The 19,784-nt window shown below is 33.1% G+C and overlaps 1 protein-coding gene across 3 annotated transcripts in view; it reads left to right on the forward strand.

Moving 5' to 3' along the window:
* LOC127938043 (gephyrin) overlaps positions 1–19,784 on the forward strand; it is a 71,163-nt gene that overhangs the window by 38,492 nt on the left and 12,887 nt on the right. For 2 of the 3 annotated variants that reach the window (XM_052534430.1, XM_052534431.1), the window contains exons 9-19: positions 2,611–2,652; positions 4,427–4,501; positions 7,672–7,734; positions 10,211–10,253; positions 11,185–11,322; positions 12,157–12,249; positions 13,671–13,726; positions 13,804–13,923; positions 14,752–14,810; positions 14,890–15,043; positions 16,289–16,410. In XM_052534430.1, coding sequence (XP_052390390.1) covers positions 2,611–2,652; positions 4,427–4,501; positions 7,672–7,734; positions 10,211–10,253; positions 11,185–11,322; positions 12,157–12,249; positions 13,671–13,726; positions 13,804–13,923; positions 14,752–14,810; positions 14,890–15,043; positions 16,289–16,410 — 965 coding nt within the window. The remainder of the gene's footprint in view (positions 1–2,610; positions 2,653–4,426; positions 4,502–7,671; positions 7,735–10,210; positions 10,254–11,184; positions 11,323–12,156; positions 12,250–13,670; positions 13,727–13,803; positions 13,924–14,751; positions 14,811–14,889; positions 15,044–16,288; positions 16,411–19,784) is intronic. The other variant, XM_052534432.1, reaches the window with a different exon arrangement.

Raw genomic sequence — 19,784 nt, forward strand, 5'->3', positions numbered from 1 at the left:
ATTAATTAAAATCAATTTAATAGCTTAATAATTCAAATTTGTTTTGTAGAAGTCGAATTTTGTACAAATATAGTGCTGGATGTTTATCATGTTAAATGTTGTTTTTTTATTATTATTATGTCATGTCGTGTGTTTGTGTGTGTGTGTGTGTGTGTGTATTCGATTGTGTTGTATAAAGAGTGTGATATAGAAAAACAATCACTGCACAGAAAACTTGTTGCTGTTAGGTTTGCATTCATCAGTCCATCTGTCTTTTTGTGTTGATGTTTTTTTGGCTGTGATTTTGTATATAAAGTTTTTGCATAATTAGTCATGCATATTTGCTCTTGGCATTTTGTCCAATGTGACAGTGTCCATTTGTGTGTAAATATTCATATATTTTGTGCATTCATCAGACGGGATGAGATGTAGAAGATCAGATCTTGTGTTCTTTCTGATGTTTGGCTGAATTATGAGTATGTTAGATAACATACTTTCAGGACTTTAGGGTTTTAAAATCCAGTCTGACAAAAATCTTGATCAAAATAATGTTTTAAGACTCTTTTGACTAAAAGTTCAGTTAGTAAATGCTTGCAGTGTTTTGGCTAAAATCTATTATAGATTTTCATTTTAGTTCAGGGTTAGGCTTATGTTTTATAAAAGAAAATATTATTATTATTATTATATTGTTTTATTATTGATTGGTTTTTATTGTGATATTATGTTTTTTTAATGAATTATTGTGATGTTTTATCACTTGATCTATCATCTTTTAGCTGTAGACCGATGTTTAAAATGACTCGACTTGACTGATAATGACATGCAGGTCACTGCTTATTTAGCCCGATTTTGATGCTAGCTTGTCATGAAAATGAAGTTGCTTTAGTGCATCATGGTGTCCCCAGATTATGTGAGGTTTAGTTTCTCATCCTGGTAGATGCAGTACAGAAGCACATACTAAAGCATTATTAAACATATGGTGGCAGAAACCGCTTGGCTGTGCATTAGCAGTGTTGAGCAGATGTGTGTGTCCTGTTAGCCGCCCTCGCTCCCTACAGAGGGTCAAATCTGAGGCTCGGGAACCAATCCAGACATTATAAGCGGTTTTAAAGGGAGAGTGCATCCAAAATGTCATTATTTACTCACTCATTTAAAACTTGTATGACTTACTTTTTCTCTGCAACAAACATTTAACATTAAATGTGATCCTAAGATAACTCACTTTGGCCTAAATGACAGAAACTGCATTTATACTTTGTAGTGAAGGTAAAAGTAAGTAATTAAGTAAGATGAGAAATGTTGATTATAACTAGTGATAAACCAAAAGGAAAATTCAAGGTCAAAACCGAAAATTCAGGATGCACTTGGCTGAAAACCGAAATGGAAAATACATTTTATTTAAATTAACCAAATTGATTTCATCAACACTCAAATGAACAGTGAAAACATGACATTAGAGAAATGCTAATTAAACATCACTATTCAGCTCAGTGATTTTGGCACTCCAAAACTATTTCGGCTGAAACCTCAAATCCACAATTGCCAAAATGTTATAACGTTTTATATTTCACTCAGTGTTAAAAAGTATCAATAAAAGTACTTAAAACTGTTAGAAATGTTTAATTTGCCCAATGTGTCGGTGTAATTTTATGCTCATTATATCTTATGAAAAAATGTGAGGTGGCCATTTCATATGAATTGATTCTGCAGTATGTGAGTCGTACAAAAATTTACGATTTTTAGGAAAAAAGTAAGCATCGAGGTCAGCCTATAAAACCAAACCATCACTGGCACGTAAGCAGATTGTATGAAAACCTACAAATCAGATCAATGAATTTGTCACCAACTGAAAATAGAATTTTACCAATTCAAAATTACTTATCATGTTTATGAATTTTTATGTCACCATTTTTACTTTTCGTGTCTTTTGACTTTGTCAATTTAGTATGTCATTAATTTCACTTAAAGTCATAATTAGTTAAATTCACTTTTTATGGCATGGTTTTTATTTAGTATGCCATAATTTTGATAATTTAATGATTTTAGATTTTTAAAGACATGATTTTAACTTTTTTATCTTATAATTATTTGTCATAATTATGATTTTTTTTCTTTATGTATAATTTTGTCATCATTTTCAACTTATAAAGTAATTTTTTTCTACTTCAATTTATAATTTCACATTTTTATGTCATAATTTCAATTCATTATTTCAGAATGTTTACTTTTTGTCATCATTTCAGCTTTTAAAGTCATAATTCCTACTTAGTATTTCATAATTTCGATTAAAAAAAAATATATATATATTTAGATTTTCATCTCATAATTACAGGGATCAGAAATGACTGTCCACTAAGTAAATGAGCTCAGGTTAATATTAAGAGAAAAAAACATGAACTTGTCTTGAAAATGTCAAGCACAAATCCCAGATCAGAAGAAAACACACGAGTGCAAGCGCTGTATTAGCGTAGTTTCTGCTATATTTAAATGTCTTCTGTTCCCAGCTGCTTTGGCTTGCGGTGCTGCTGCAGTCCTCCGGGCCAGCAGGGGGCAGCAGTGTGTGTCTCAGCTTGGCTTTGCTGGCTCATATATTTAATTGTCTTCTCTTCTCCCCCTTCTCGTGGCACCCAGGCGCGGCTTCCCTCCTCTTCATCCACCCTAAGCATTGCTGAGGTATTCCTGCATGCGTCTGCACCTCCACATGTTGCCATGCCACATGTTTCCTCCTGCATGTGATGACTGTTGCTTCCTGCTCTGCCTGAAACCCTTCCTGTCTTGTCATGCATGCGTTTCTCAAGTGCAGAAATGACCGACAGACAATTTTTGGGATATTATTTCATATTTGAAATGGTTTTGACTTAATTGGTTTATTCATCAGCATAATCATATATATTTTTTTCCTTTACATTATTTAATGCATTTCTAATGTTATTTTTTCTCAACATTTTAATGCATGTGTGGCCAGAGGGGTGATTCTTACTAGTGATGCGGTAGTATCAACCAGGCCAGTTAATTAATCATATTTGGCTATTTTGAGGATCATCTAAAGCAATTTTGTGTACATTATATTGCGAACACTATATTGTATTATTTATATCAGCAGTTTATCATCCAACTAATTCTCCAGATTTCCCTTTTCAACCGATGAAAAACCTGTATCAGTCAACTTTTAGTTATTACCTCTGTAAAACACACATGACATCTAAAAGGGCAGTTATATGAGCTCTACTTGGTCTAAAGTTGATTGCTTAAATAATGTTTTAATCAATAATCCATCCATATGCCAGACATTGCAAGCTTTATATTATACTTATATACCATAATAATAAAAAAAGTAAATTTATAAAAATTGATAAATTTTTATTACATGTTAAATGTTTTTCCAGTAACAAATGGATAATATTTTTGTCATTTTGCATTGATGTCTTTAAAAAGTAGCTATTTTTTAATACATTTTTAAAAATTATATACAATATATGTGTACATTAAATTAGAAGCTTATTTATTACACTGAAAAAAAATATATATTATATACTGCAGTGCATTTACATGTTTTTGTTGTTGTTGCTGTTTTTGTTTGGTATTCAGTTATTTATCAGGATGCACAATATTAACTTTTGCTGATAAAATTATTTTTATTTTTATTGTTTTCATTTATTTGTTTTTCAATTAAAAAAATATTATGGTAAAATTAAATAAATATTTTTTGTCAGGTTGTACTGCTCTGATATATTGTTTTAGAGACAAAAATTGTTCATATGACTCTCTATACATTTATTATGATGTTACCTCCTTTTATAGCTTCTGTCACTTTTGTGAGTAACTTGTAATGTAGCTTGACTCTAGTTTTACACTCAATAGCTTTTAGCTTGAAAAAAAAAACTGTGTTTCCCATCACTGTAGTAGCCCTTGTGCTTTGAGAAGCCCGATTCAAGTGATTTCTCCAGCTCCATGATTTCTTTTCTGATGGTTTGTTCTTATTTATCACTCACGACATACAGCATTCTATCTGTTAAGTTGCTTTAGATGTGGTTGAGTTTTCACTTTGCTCATCTGGACATATTTTCATTGTACTGGTGCACATCACAGCAGTGTAATTTAATATAGTGTGTTGCTGGAGAGAGTATGTGTATATGTGTGTGTGTGTGTGTTTATTTTTTGTGTGTTTGTGGCAGTGCATGCTCATAAACATGTTTGACTGAATGCAGATGGATTGTGTATATGCGCCTGTTGGATATGGATAGTGTGTGCACGCGTGTATGAGTGCATGCGTGTGTGCGTGTGTGCGCGCGTGTGTGTGAGTGCGTGTGTGTGTTTGTGTGTGTGAGTGCGTGTGCGCGCGTGTGTGTGTGTATGTGCGTGCGTGAGTGTGTGCGCGCGCGTGTGTGTGCGTGCGCGTGCGTGTGTGTGTGTTTGGGGTGAATGACTGTCCTGTGGCTTCCTCCAGGCGTCGCGGCGAGAGTTCAGAGCACACCTGGATGAGGTCATCACACTCAAGTCAAGGTACTCTACCTTGGACCAGGTAAAGAGCTCATCTTCAATCATAAATTGAGACAAATTTATCCTTTAAACATGACTTTAGCACCAACAGCTAATAAAATGACTCAAATACAGAAAAAAATTTGGATTGTTTTGAACACAACCAACAATGATGACAGATTTACTAACATCTACTAACCATCATGTCACTACAGAACAGGTATCAGTGAGTTTAAAGATTTAGTTTAGCTTTTAAGTTAAGCTAAAACACTGTATGGTTAGCATTATTTCTTTAAGCCAATTTACACCAAAATATTTTCTATAGTTATTAAAAATTGGTCTTGAAACTATTTTCACTCAGAAATTGCTAGTGATTATCACAAACAATTATAAAGAAATGACATGTAACATTGAATTAAATGTGAAATTTTAAAGTAGAAAAACTGAAACTTATTTAAAAAAAAAAAATATATATATATATATATATATATATATATATATATATATATATATATATATTATAAAAAGTTTTTAAAAATTATTTGACCTCCATATATTTCAGTCCAAGAAAATATATTCACTTCAATTCTATCTCATATTTGTCTGTAACAAATTGTTTACAACATACATTTAGCATATATTTACAATATATTTTGTTATATGAAAAACATTTATATAAGTGTATAATATATATGATATTTCATATTTAATTCTATATGTTACTTTCCATTTCTTTGTAATTATTTGCTAAATTCTCTAGCAAAGTAAATCCTATACCAAAATTTTTCATTGTAGATTGATGCACGTCTGCCGCTGATGGTTGCATGCTGTATGACCCCATGAACATTGTACTTTTTGCTAACATTTTAATCCAAAGCGACTTACAAACAAAATGATATTTTGACACACTCATTCACCTCCATTCGTTCTCTTTTTGTGATGCTGTTTGTGTTTGCAGTAGTATGTTTGGTGTTTGTGTCTTGAAGTTATTTTAGTGTCATTGATATAGTACTTTTTGATAATTTTGAATTAGATTTTATTTTTATATTTTCTGTTTTCGCTTTAATTTTAGTTGAGGTCTTAGTAATTTTGTTGTTTATTTGTTGTCAGTTTTAGTTTTTTATTTTAAATGTCTAGTATTTATTATTAATACAATTTTTTTGTATTTGTTATTTTAGTACTTTAGTAGTAGAAAATAAGAATGTTGCCTGGCATCTAGGTGAATTAAAAAAATAATTAGTTAATTTTTTTTTTTTTCAAGTAACAATACTTGTTTTCAATGTTTAGTAAACAGTAATTAATATGTTTTTGTCTGTGTGCATGTGTAGCATTGTATTAACCAGATTTGTTGTGTAACTGCCTTCAACACATGCTAATAATACAGCAGGAAAATCCCATTAATACATCAATAACACACCTCAGTGCTAGTAGGAAACACATCCCTGTTACGAAGTTCTGTTCCAAATATAGTGAGCATGAGCTTCCTAGACAGCAGCCTTTTAAAGCAGGATGCTAAATGAAGTGGAACACTACATATTCATAAATATCAATTCCAGTAGAGTTTGAATGGCATAATAGTTCATGTTTGTTGCAGTAGAATGTGCATGTGTGAATTAAAGTACATGCTTGTGAGTAAATGTAGTTTCCAGTGATGCCAGTGATTCCAGTGAGTTGAGCTCGACATTACACTTTTTTGTGTTTTTTTTTTTTTTTTTTCAAGATTTTCACACTGTCTCTGTCTTCATTCACAGTACAAGCTCCATCACGTGGTTTTGTCTTATAAATGACACCAGCAGTATGTCTTGAACCATCACTAACACAGCTAACCCACACACATAAATAGACAACAATTCACAGGTGCAAACAATCAATCTCAATCAATTAACATAAGAAAAACCAATCAGTCTTACTAAACAGCAAATATTCATTACAACAACAATTTTTCAGTATTCAACACACTTTGTCAAATTATATGAATTCTCATGTTAAAAGCTCAGTTCAACATACAGTGACTTAAGGCACATTACTTACAAAAAATACACATTTTAATTTATAGATCCAATAAGCCTCTCGTTTCAACAGGATACGATTCAAATCACCTTTTCTCCTCTTTAAAAATACCTTTTCAATTCCTATGTATCGTAAAAAGGTAAATTCAGTAAAATGCGCAGCTAGTGGATAATTCGTATTTCTACATCATTGTACTACTACTTTTCTAATGTTATTTCGGATTTTTGGCTGGATTGAGATTGAATGTTTGCACCTGTGAATAATTGCCTTTTTATACTTGTCACCATTTAAGAAATCCTACAAAAAGGCTTTTGGCCGAAACGTTGATTAATCGAATAAAGTAGTATATTTGTGAGTGAGTGTGTGGTTATATATCCTCTCTACACAGATTTGATATCTTCTGACTTGCACCTCAGATGGTGTGTGTGTTTGATTATTTTATGTAAACTATTTTGTCTGACTAGGAATAGTTCACCCAGAAATGAAGATTTGCTGACATTATACTCACCCTCAGGTTATTCAGTTTGTTGAGGAGTTTGTTTCTTCATGGGAACAGATTTGGAGAAAAGTATCATTGCGTCACTTGCTCACCAATAGATCCTCTGCAGTGAATGGGTGCCGTCAGAATGAGAATAATAACGCTTCTGTGATGCCTTGTCTGAATCAAGAGAGGAATCTGCATAGATCAAGCTCTGTTTACAAGCAGAAACCGCTATAAACAAATATGTAGGTGGATTTTAATGTGAGAGACAACATGAGATAGACTTGTGGGGCTCATCTTTTGAATTAAAATAATGGTTTAAAGTTTAAAATGCCTTCTTGATGGATTTGTTTCTTACAAAAATGAATTTTTTTGTCTTCTCAAGACATTATCTGGTGGATTGGAGTGGTGCTGATTTCTTGTGGGTTATTGTGATGTTTTTATCAGCTGTTTGGACTCTGATTCTGACGGCACCCATTCACTACAGAGCATCCATTGATGAGCAAGTGATGTGATGCTACATTTCTTCTTATCAGTACTTTAACTTGTATTATTCTTGGAGATTTAGATGATATTCTAAATGAAATGTTCACTAACAACCTCTAGTTCCTGTGATCTCTCTATCTGTCGGTGTATCTTTGAGTTGCCTGTCGCTCTGTTCTCTGTTGGATTGTTTCTTCTGTTGCTTGTAACTGATGAACTGATGACTTTATCTCCGTAAGCTCCAGTGTAGGTTGGAGGTGCTTAAAGATGATCGCCGTGGCCATAGGACCTTCAGTTCTCGAGTAACTATCCCAGAATAATCAGCCCTTCACATGCCAAACTCTGTCTTCTTCCACTTATTTGCAATTATGTCTTTTTTTTAGCATTTCCTTATCTTATTTTGCTTCTTTTTTTTTTTAAATGTGATAAGATACATTATTTAATTATGATATGTATGAAGATTTCATTTCAAGACTATAGGATGCTTAAAAGTACTGAACTTTATTTTAAAATCTTTTCCTTTTTGAGTCATTGTCGCTGCCATCTTCTGTCATTCTTTTGATATTGTGATTTCTCATTGTATGAGCAGAGAACAAATTTGTGTCCTAATTTATATTTTAAATCAATGCAAGTAATACAATTCAAGGAAAAAATCCCTTTTTTTAACTTTTACTACATAGAATACACTTAAAATACACAGGCCTAAATTAAAGATTTGTGTATTTAAATTTGTTTAATTAAATTTGTTTTACAACAGTTTTAAAATAAACTAATAAGCAGAACGTGATGCTTAGTTGTCAGTCGTACATAAATGAAAGTGTTACAATTTCTGCACTAAATATAAATAAATAAAAATAAATCAGGTCATAGATTTTTATTAACTTAAATTAAATTAAATTAAATTACATTTTTATTTTATTTTATTTTATTTTACATAAATACAATTCAGTCATACATAAATTAAAATGGTTATATATCTAAATTAAATAAACAAATGAAAAAATCAGGTCATAGTTTTATTTGTAAGTACATAAATACATTTTAAATTTAGTCTGTTTCTGTCCTCAAATAAATCTCAGTTTATTTTATTTTTATTTTTTTTATTTTCATGCAATTAAATGTATAACGTTATTAAGCTTAAAAACATGAATATGGAAACAAGCAATATTCAGTTAGTTAAAACGAATGAAACTGAAACAAATTTGATTCATGAATGATAAATATATAATCCTGGCTAATGTATATTTAAAATGCATTTAATTTATTAGCACTATTACAGAAATCTGGACTGTTTCATTTATACGTTTATTATATACTAAAACTGTAATGCAAATGGATTTAAAAATTACAAATAAAAATCTTAGATTTATGTATTTGATTTAGGCCTAATTAATTTTTTGAGCGTATTATCTGACATAAAAAGTTATAATGGCATGAAAAGCCACAAATAGTGATTCTTTTTTAAAAAGTGCCTGTTATTGAACCTGTGCAATTCAAAGCTACAAAAAAAAAAAAAGAGTCAGATTCCCTAAATGAATCCCCTGCATGTTTGTTTGTTCCCGTTTCCAGAAGCTACTGTGTTTTGGGGCTTTTGCTGACATCATCATCTTGATTGATTTATTATTTGCTCACTGCTCGCTGCTCTGTGCGACTCTCCGTGGTGTTTCATGAGCTCTGTGCTGTTCAGGGTCTCGCTCTCGTAATTGTCTTTCTCTCCTCCTTCAGTTGTTCAGCTTCTCCTCGGGCATCAGTAGTTCTTCAGGAACATTTCACTCCATCTCTCTCTCACTGAAGTGATCTTTTCCTGCCACTGATTATAGGGTGCTTTACACAAGTACAGTCTTCACAAACTACCGCTCCAGTCAAGGGTTGAGCAACATGTTGAGGTTACAAAAAGGACAACAGGAGAAAAATAGTGTTATTAAAAAAGAGAAATGTCTAAATGAAGAGGAGAAGAAGTTTCATGTCATGGGAGTAGGGTACATTCCAGCAAGATGATACAAAGTTTTTGGTCTCTTTCTTTCATTGGATAAAATGGGAAGCAAACAGGTTTATCTTATAGGTTTAGCTTATTTTTTTGAGTTTCAGATCTGAGGTTTAGATCAGATTATGTTCAGTTTGGACAAGGTCAGAGGTCAGTCACACTACTGATATAATACTGGTTAAAATATTTGTATTCAGCAAGGATGCATTAAATTGCTCAAAAGTGACAGTAACGTTGTAAACAAATGCTGTTCTATTGAAATTTTTGTTCATCAAAGAATCCTAAAATACATAATGTATAACGAAAAATACGTTCTACAAAAAATATGACATTGCACAATTTTTTTCAACATCGAAAATAATTAAAAATGCTTTTGGATCATCAAATCATTATATTATTCTGATTTCTGAAGATCATGTGACACTGAAGACTGGACGAATGATGCTGAAAATACAGCTGTGCATCACAGAAATAAATTAGATTTTAAATTATATTCAAATAGAAACCAGCTATTTTAAATTGTAATAATATTTCACTGTTTTTACTGCATTTCTGATCAAATAAATGCAGCTTTGGTGCGCAGAATAGTCTTTTTTCAAAAAAATCAATCTTTTGAACAGTAGTGAATCTCTCTGTTTCTACTCATTACATCCCATAATTCCATGTTCGTCTCTGAGTTCCATTGCTTATTGTTTTCTGGGGTTCAGTGGCAAACTTCTATAAAAGCTCCATGAAAACACACAAATGAAATATTAACAGGTATTTCTCTTCCATCCCTTGTTTTCTTTCTTCAGGTGCAGTCGCGATGCAGCAGCAAAGAAAACATCTTACGAGCAAGTATGTTTCTTCATGAAATATCAATGCTCTCCCAATCTCTGTCAATGACTTTTCCATTTGGTCCCTTGTATCACAAAACAGATACATGTGTATAACTATTTCCACTTAATATTAAATATATATATTCTTTGCACTAAATTTAAATAGTAGTTAATAGTAAATAGTATTTGAACCTCAGTATATTTAATTATTATTAATTATAGTGTGCAATAATAATATCATATTCAATGTAGGCAAGGCAAGTTTATTTATAGAGCACATTTCGTACACATGCAATGTTCAAATCCAAAGTGCTTTACATAAAAGAAAGTAAAATAATCATGGAGAAAAATAATCACAAAAATAAAACAAGCAATTTAAAATACTTAAAAAAAAATACTTATTTAAAATGAATTAACCAAAACTATGAAAAAAAATTATTTGAATGTTACTAAAATAAAAAACAAATATAAAAAAATTAATTTAACTTAACTTAATGTACTTAAAAAAAAATTGAAAAAAAAGAAAGAAAACAAAATAAAAATGCAAAAACACAGCTAAATTATTATAATTTTAAGTAAAATTTAAATTAAATGGAAAATGTAAAAATAAAAACTAAATTCAAAATATTAATAAAAAATGAAAGTATTATCTTTATTAGATACATTAAATAAATTTTTATTAATTATTAAAAAGCACAAACTATTTGCAATTAGATACAATTTTAAAAAGATTACATGGACACTCCATAAATATAATGTAAAAGAAACTTCATTCAGTTTCAGTATTTTTCAGTGCTATTTATTATCATACAATTATGTGACAAAATACAGCTTATGTTGGCATCCTAAGATATCAGCATCAGACACAGAAAACCCCACATCGGTTGAGCATCACGTGTATAAATGAAGTGTTGAGGTTAAAGTGTGTGTGTGTGTGTGTGTGTGTGTAGGTCACAGTGCGGTGGACATCACCAAAGTGGCTCGGAGACACCGTATGTCTACGTTTCCTCTCACCTCTATGGATAAAGCCTTCATCACTGTGCTGGAGATGACCGCAGTTCTGGGCACTGAGATCATTAACTACAGAGGTACAACACATTCTGCATTGAGTCTGTGATTTCTCTTTTAGTGAGCTATTCTTATAAAGTATGTTTTGGATGCTGGAAGTGAATCCCAGTATCTTCAGTGTGTGTGTGTGTGTGTGTGTGTGTGTGTGTGTTTGTGTGTGTGTGTGTGTGTGTGTGCAGATCCAGAGGAACATTTCATATCTCATGTTTGGTTTTTATAGAATAGAAAGAATAAATGTAGAGCATCAACTTCACCAGATGTTTCTCCTAAAATTTCACATGATAAAAAAATAATAATAATGGGTCTAAAGCTTTTTTCTGCCACAAGAAAAAAAAAATTATCTCACAATTCAGAGTTTTTTTTCTCGCAATTAATAAACTTGGAATTGTACGAGGAAAAACTCTGAATTGTAAAATAAAAGTTGCAATTTTTTCATGTCAGGAGAAAAACTAAATTAGAATTAGAAAAAAATCTGAAAAAAGTCAGAATTTCAAGATTTAAACACAGAATAATGAGCATAAAAATGTATTTAAATAAATAATGATTAATAAGAATCGATGAGTCTATACCTGTTAGTTGCAAGATATAAACATGCAATTCTGTGAAAAAAGGTAAGATTGTTCGAGAATTGAAATTCTGATTTAAAAAAAAAAGTTACTGAATTTAAAAAGTGGCCCTTTTTATATTTTATTCCATGGTATAAATAAGCTTCCATAGAAGCCAGCATCTAAAATGCTCTAAATTGTTATTTTCTACAGATTTTTTTATCTTGTGGTTAATTATCAGGTAGCTCATTGCTTCTTATGTATTTGAAAAGGCATGTTATTTGCTAATAAATCTTGTTGTTCTCATAGATGGCATGGGTCGAGTTCTGGCTCAGGACGTTTACGCCAAAGACAACCTGCCTCCGTTCCCTGCCTCTGTTAAAGACGGCTACGCTGTAAGAGGTGAGAGCCCACATGACTCGACCATGACAGACCTGGTTAACTCACGCTCTAGTCCTCGCGTCGGCGCTGCATATAGAAGAAATGACTCATGTCTACTGGAGAGCACCGCTCAGAACGCCTCTCAGGGGATGAATGTCAAATACTTCATTCATTTCTTATGGACTTGGTGTGCGATGGGAGTTTCCTGCTTAGAAATGTCATAACAAGAACTTGTGCAGAGTAAACTTCAGCACATGGGGATTTTGCATTAATTGCATATTTATGAGCTCATGAGTATTTACTGACAGTCTGTCTGTAACAGATCTGTCTGATGTTCCAAGAACATTCAAAATAAAATTTTAACTTACGGTCTGTCGCGATTCTGATTTACTGGCAGGTATGCTTTAAAAAAGGTTAAATGCACAGGTAGATCCAAATTACTGTTCTGTATTAATGCACTGCTCTCATTGACACACACATAGAGAGATCAGAGATTACACAAACTTATTGTATCATTCCCTTAATGTTTTGGCTTAAGTGTTTTTTTTTGTTGTTTTCAAATAAAAAAAATGACATTTTGAATATTCCGAGAACACATCCATAACTTAATCTGAACATCATCAAAGCATTCTTAGAATGTTCGTCTTAATGCTTTAGCTAATGTTACTAGTTGTTTCAAAACATCAGAGAACATTCAAAAGTAACATTCCCATAATGTTTACAGAATGAATAAAATGTAACATTATTTAAAGCTGAGGCAGGTAACTTTTGACGCTCTAGCGGTTAATAAACAGAACTGCTTGCGTCTTGTGGAAGAACATCGTAGCCGGAACTACTTCTCTCTGTTTATGTCTATGAAGAATCACAAAGGTACTGGGTTACTCCACCGCGGTATCCCCGAAGCAATCTAAAATAGTCTGAATATAAACACTTATTATAGGTGCACCCTAGTGATTCAGGACAAGCCAAAAACACGGTTTGGAAAATGGATTCATGGTGTACTCGCTTATTATATACATTTTTCCACATTTTGAACACAAACAAAGTTACGGACCGCAGCTCTGATTGGTTATTTCTTACCGGGAGCGATGGAGTTTCTGCAAATGGCAATAGGAGCACTGGGAGGAGCCAGAGGAGCTTGATTTTTTCACAGATTATCTGTCTCATATTCTACTTTCAGGACATAATGACAGGTTTAACAAATATGTTAAAAATATTTTTTTACAAAAGTTACCTACTGCAGCTTTAAATGTTTTAGCTGATGTTACTACTTCGAAACGTTCAAAAGCATTGAAAAAATTTTTTTCCTTAATGTTTTTTTTTTTTTAGGTTTTAGGTTACATTCAAAATAAGATTGTATCAAGTCCATAACTTAATGGGAACGTTATCAAAACATTTTTAGAATCTGTTTTTGCTACAGTGTTGTCTCTGTGTCCTGACAGCGGCTGATGGTCATGGTGACAGATTTATTATCGGCGAGTCTCAGGCTGGAGAGCAGGTGAGAAAAGAAAAGATATCTTTTGATAAACCCACCTTCAGATGTGAGGAATATGATCCGTGTGTGTGTGTTTCCAGCCCACACACACCGTGATGCCGGGTCAGGTGATGCGGGTGACCACAGGCGCTCCGATTCCATGCGGCGCAGACGCTGTGGTTCAAGTAGAAGACACCGAACTCCTGCGAGAGTCTGAAGACGTGAGTTACAGCCTGCTGATTCTTTAATCAAACATAAAAATACATGATATAATCATTTGAATTTATTTATATACATTAACTTTCAAAAGTCTTGGCCCGTTAAGATTTTTCAAATGTTTTTGAAAGTCTCTTCTGTTCACTAAGGCTGCATTTAATTGATCCAAAATACAAAAAAAATTGTGAAATATTATTGTGGTGTAAAATAGCTGTTTTCTATGTGACTATATATTAAGCAGTAATTTATTTCTGTGATGCTCCGCTGTATTTTCAGCATCATTCCTCCAGTCTTCAGTGTCACATGATCTTCAGAAATCATTCTGATATGATGATTTACTGCTCAAGAAACATTTCTGATTATTATCAATGTTGAACACAAAACATATTTTTGCGGAAACTGTGATGCATTTTATTTTTCAGGATTTTTGTTTGTATTGAACACTCAAAATAACAGCATTTATTTGAATCAAACCTTTTGTAACATCATTAATGTCTTTAGTGTCGCTTTTGATGGATTTAATGCATCCTTGATAGATTAAAAAAAAATATATATATATAATATTATTATTCTTATTATATATTTATTATTTTTTTATTTATTTAAAATTAAATTTTAAAATTTAATTAATTTTTTTACTTATATTATTCTATTTTTGACAAGTATACAAAATTGCTGAAATGTAATGCACTTAATTTACTCAAATTCTACCAAAATTATTTGAAGTTACCTGTCCAGGTAGATGTTATTCACTGATGATGATATGAATGAATGAATTTCCACCTCAGCTGTCAATTATTAACCGTCTCTTCTTATCTAAACTGATTTTCCAGGGCACAGAAGAGCTCGAGGTGAGGATTCTGGTTCAAGTTCGTCCAGGTCAAGACATCAGGTGAGCGCCTGTGAGCGTATCTCAGCGTGACTGTGTGTGTCTCGGATGCGTCTGAACGAGTGTGTCCCATCTTCTGCAGGCCCATCGGTCACGACATTAAGCGTGGTGAATGCGTTCTGGCCAAAGGCACTCACATGGGCCCGTCTGAGATCGGGCTGCTGGCCACGGTGGGCGTCACAGAGGTGGAAGTGCAGAAGTTTCCAGTCGTGGCTGTGATGTCTACAGGCAACGAGGTGCCACTACAACACACACACTGCTCTTCAGACCTCCACTGATTCTTCTAGACAGCCTCCTGATTTCTCACACTGCAAAAAACATATTTTCTTATTAGTATTTTTGTCTTGCTTCTAGTAAAAATTTCTAAGCATTCTTAAATATAGATACGTTTACCTGAGAAGGAAGACTTCTTGAGAAATTAAGGGCTAGATTTACTAACGGCCTGAGCCAATGCAAACCATCTATTGACATTTCAATAATTTTAGTACTGTCAGGATTTACAGGAAGACATGCAATGAAGCGCTGAAAAGGCATGGACTCAGTAATTTTTGAATATGCATTTATAAAAGTTGGCTATTCTTTGCACTCGTCAAATTACTGGTATTTGCACCATTATTTAAAGCCTAAAAAAGCAGGTCTAATTTGCGTTGCTCTTAGATTGTGTCGTCTGTGTGATATTCCTATTTACACAGTAAACTTCTGTTTGAATGTACAAAAATTAAAGGGTTTGTTTAAGTTTCACTGAAGGAAAAAATAGATCAATGTTTTGCCTTCATTAAATAACCAGAAAATGTAAAGTGCACAACACAGAATTTCGAAAGAAAAAAAAAGAAATAAAGAAAAAGTAGGAAAAATGTAAATTTCATAGGGCCCTATTATTATCTACAAATGAATAAATGAAGTTGTTTTTATGAATTCAACGAATTAGATACGTTTTTGATTAAACCAATAAAAAGGAACACCAAAAAATGTAAAGTGAAAGCACAGAATTAGGGCCCTAATGTGCCGTTTCTTATCACACAAGCACACTTCATATTTGATTGAAATAATCCTTCATTTCCATCAGTTTAATTTAAATGTGTAATTATAATAAACCAAAAATAAATGCATTTTAAAGTTTATAATTAGACAGCCTTGCATTGTGTACAGTTGCTTAGAGGAAGTGAGCCCAGAGCACCACCTAGTGTCCAAAACATACTCTAAATACTTATAACTGGTGTAAGCGCTCTAAAAGATGAAAGAAATCAAATTATGAAAAATCTAAAAATTATGAAAATGGACACAACTAAGGAACACGGTCGTGCAGCATCACAACAGTGAAGAACGAAGAAAGGCACCTCAAGATTCAAAATGTGAGAAACTGTATAGAGCCCCATTCCCCAAATCACTTAAATCTGCTCTTGATTGTAACAATGCAATGCTTAAAGTTACTCTTTAAGTCTTTTAAGCAATTCCTGAGCAGCAAACTGTTGTGTCTTCAGCTGCTGAACCCAGAGGACGATTTACACCCCGGTAAGATCAGAGACTCGAATCGCTCGACGCTGCTGGCCACCATACAGGAGCACGGATACCCCACCATCAACCTGGGCATCGTGGGAGACAAGTGAGCAGCTTTCACACTTTATACACCAATATAAAGAGTGATTGTGTGTACAATTTAGATGACATAAAAACAGAACAAAATATTTTTTACCTGATTATTAAAAGTTTTTTTGATTGTTTTTTAAACCAAGCATCACTCTCAGACAAAAAGGTACAAAAGCTGTCACTGGGGTGGTACCTTTTCAAAAGAGACATGTTTTTGTACCTAAAGACTCCATATGGGTAGCTTAAAGGTTTATATTAGTACCTAAAGTGTACATATTAGTTCCTAAAAAGCTACAAAATTGTACCTTTTGAAGAGATTCCGCCCCAGTGACAGCTTTTGTACCTTTTTGTCTGAGAGTGGAAAAAAGTTGTTTCTTGTAAACAAGAGTGCATATAACCAATTTTTAAATTTGAAAATTAACCAATTTCTGTCAATTTTAAGTTGTTCTAACAAAGCTATTCTTTCAAACCATTTGACTTCATCATTATAATAACAAGGAAATATAATAAATAATTAAAAAAGATCACCATCCGATGAGAAACACCTTAACATGACATCCACTTCTACTATATAATAAGCTTCTTTTTAAACAATTCTTTTCAAAAGCAGATATCTTCCCCATTAACTTTACTGAACTTAAATACTGAAACACAAGTGACTTAACGAAGTAAAAATATTACTACTATCAAATGGGGGATTGCATTAATATCATTAAATATTGTGAATTAGAAAAAAATTTAAACTCTCCGAGAAAAATGTACATCTACGTTATTTGCCCTTAAAGGGAACATATTAGTTGTTTTTTCTGTCGTTTTAAATCGAAGCTTATTGTGGTTTCAGTGTAAAGTTGCTTTTAAAGATGCTATGTAAAAGAAAATGTTAATATTAGTATCTGTTTTTTAAAGGGTACCATATGGAGTGAGATTTATGCCAAAACCTCACACACACACACAAAATGTGTTTTACTCACACCCAACGATTCACAAACAAACTCAGTGTGGTTTGCAAATACAAAACATCACTCACAAACTAATGCATTTTGTTCTGCAAATAAAAAACGTAGCTATCAAACAAATACAGTACGTTTTACATTAACAAAGAAATTTATGTCTTCAATGACAAAAATATCTTCCAAGTACAAACTAAAATCTTTCAAGTACAAAACAAAATCCTTCAAATACAAAACAAAATCCTTCAAGTACAAAACAAAATCCTTCAAGTACAAAACAAAATTCTACAAGTACGAAAAACTGTCACGCGACTTTTGGCACAAATTTTCCGCATTGCTGATCCACACGCAAATGCCTTCAGATCCACACACATGCTAGTAAACTGTCATGTAATTCGCACTCCACAACAGCAGGTGGCGCTGTTAGCGACTTGCTTGGCGCCGCCACCGACATGGAAACAGGAGAGAACAAGAAACGCTAGCGTAAGGGACGTTTTGAACACGATGAGCGGCCAACAGGTGAGTTTCCAGTCATTGCTGGTGAAAAATCAGCCTGAAGGGGTTGTTATTCGCTATAACAACCGCCTCGCTATACATGATCCCACTTATTACATTGCTACCTACAAAATAAATAAATAATTTGACAAAATTTATTGATTTTAAAAACGATTGTATTGCTTCCGCTAAAGAAAATAGTCCGTTCCGCGTCCATATCAACGGTCTGTTTATCATGGCAAGGGTGTTTAGACCTCCAAATCAACCCTGGTCTTCTCCTGCTAGTGTCTAATAGAATATAGAGGCTTTGTTCCATGTCAAATCAGTCAGAATCCAGGAAAGTGGTCGCAGCAACATCTCAGATGAATAGTTTTTCTATATTATATTTGGGTCCCAAAACCAAGGCCTGTAAAAATATTCATATTTTTTGTCAGTCCTTGAGATTGTCATTTTTATAGCATCAAAAACACTATCAGAGAACCATGTTTGGGCATTAATATCTTAGTGTTATTCATAGCCTCACCGAACTTTGCAGGATGGAAGACAAACATGTTCATAGTATAACTGAACCAAAGTTTGTACTGCATATCTATTGAGATTCTACAAGGCCCTAGACTTGGGTAAATGGCTAAACCCCTGATACTGAGGGTATTATAAACTCATTTTCTGCATCCATGTGATATCAATCATTACATTTTCTTAATCGTAATCATAATCATGTGTCATTATTTGAGGTCTCTATCACTAATGATATGTAATAATTGATAGCCTGATTGCACTGTAAGTCGCTTTGGATAAAAGTGTCTGCTAAATGCATGAATTTAATTTAAATTAAATGTTAATTTAATTTAAATTTAATGGTCATGAAGATATTAAGAATGAACCAAAGTGTAGTTTTTGGTCATTTTACTGGTCATGTTCAGTTACACCAGTGTTTTTGACCTCATCCATTTTTCCTCTTTTTCCCTCTCTAGGAACTGCTTGCACAAACAATGTTAGAGAGGATCCACACACGGCTCCAGCATATTGTCTGTCAGCAACCCCTTGACCTGGATTACCTTGAATTTGTGTGTTTTCAGGAGGCTGTTCTATTTAGTGCTGCCTCTAACCAGGTTCTCATCCCAAAAGGCATTTTAGATGCACTCACAGAGCTGCACAAGTTGGTTAAAGGCGCGGTCACACTAGACTTTAAACGTGCGAAAATATTTATAGCAATGTAATAAGTGGGATCACCGCTGCGAATATGGGCGGGAGCAATAAAACGGTCTTTCCTCAATTATCACAACATGGATTAATATGTGCTTGTACTGTGTCTTTTGCGATGGCGTCGAAAGCGTCTTATTATATTGTACTCCCCATCTCTCTCTCTCTTTATAAATATATACACCCTAAGCAATAAAAAATGATAAAACATCCACATTCAAATGTATCATCTGTTCCTGTTGACACTACAAACCATGCAGATACTTTATTTTATTTTTTATAATCTTTTAAATCTGTATTATATAAAATAGGACGCTGCGCTACAACTAAAGTTATATAGCGCTTCCTTCATTTTTGAATTTCTCTACAGAGAGGTCACGCAGTGACGTAACGATCTTCTACTGTTCCCACATCTTCACGTGATGCGAATTCGCAGGTCAGAGTTCACCAAACTTGAACTTTGGAACGCAGCAAAATGCGGAATTTTTCGCATGAGCTTGCGTTTCCTGTCTGACGCATTCGCATGCGTATGAATGGAAGTCAATGGAGAGAAAAGTGCAATGTGACCGCCCCATAAGAAAGAGAAAACCAGGTCCCCATAGTAAAAAAAAAAATAAAAAAAAAGAGAAAGATTTTTTATTTTATTTTTTTTTTGGTTGTTCCAACCCCCCAGATGTTTTAAGATTGTATTCACACTACAATAAAAAAAAATACAATCTACATGTGTTTGGTTTGAACATTC

This window comes from Carassius gibelio, chromosome A20, assembly GCF_023724105.1.
Source record: "Carassius gibelio isolate Cgi1373 ecotype wild population from Czech Republic chromosome A20, carGib1.2-hapl.c, whole genome shotgun sequence".
Taxonomy (NCBI): Eukaryota; Metazoa; Chordata; class Actinopteri; order Cypriniformes; family Cyprinidae; genus Carassius; species Carassius gibelio.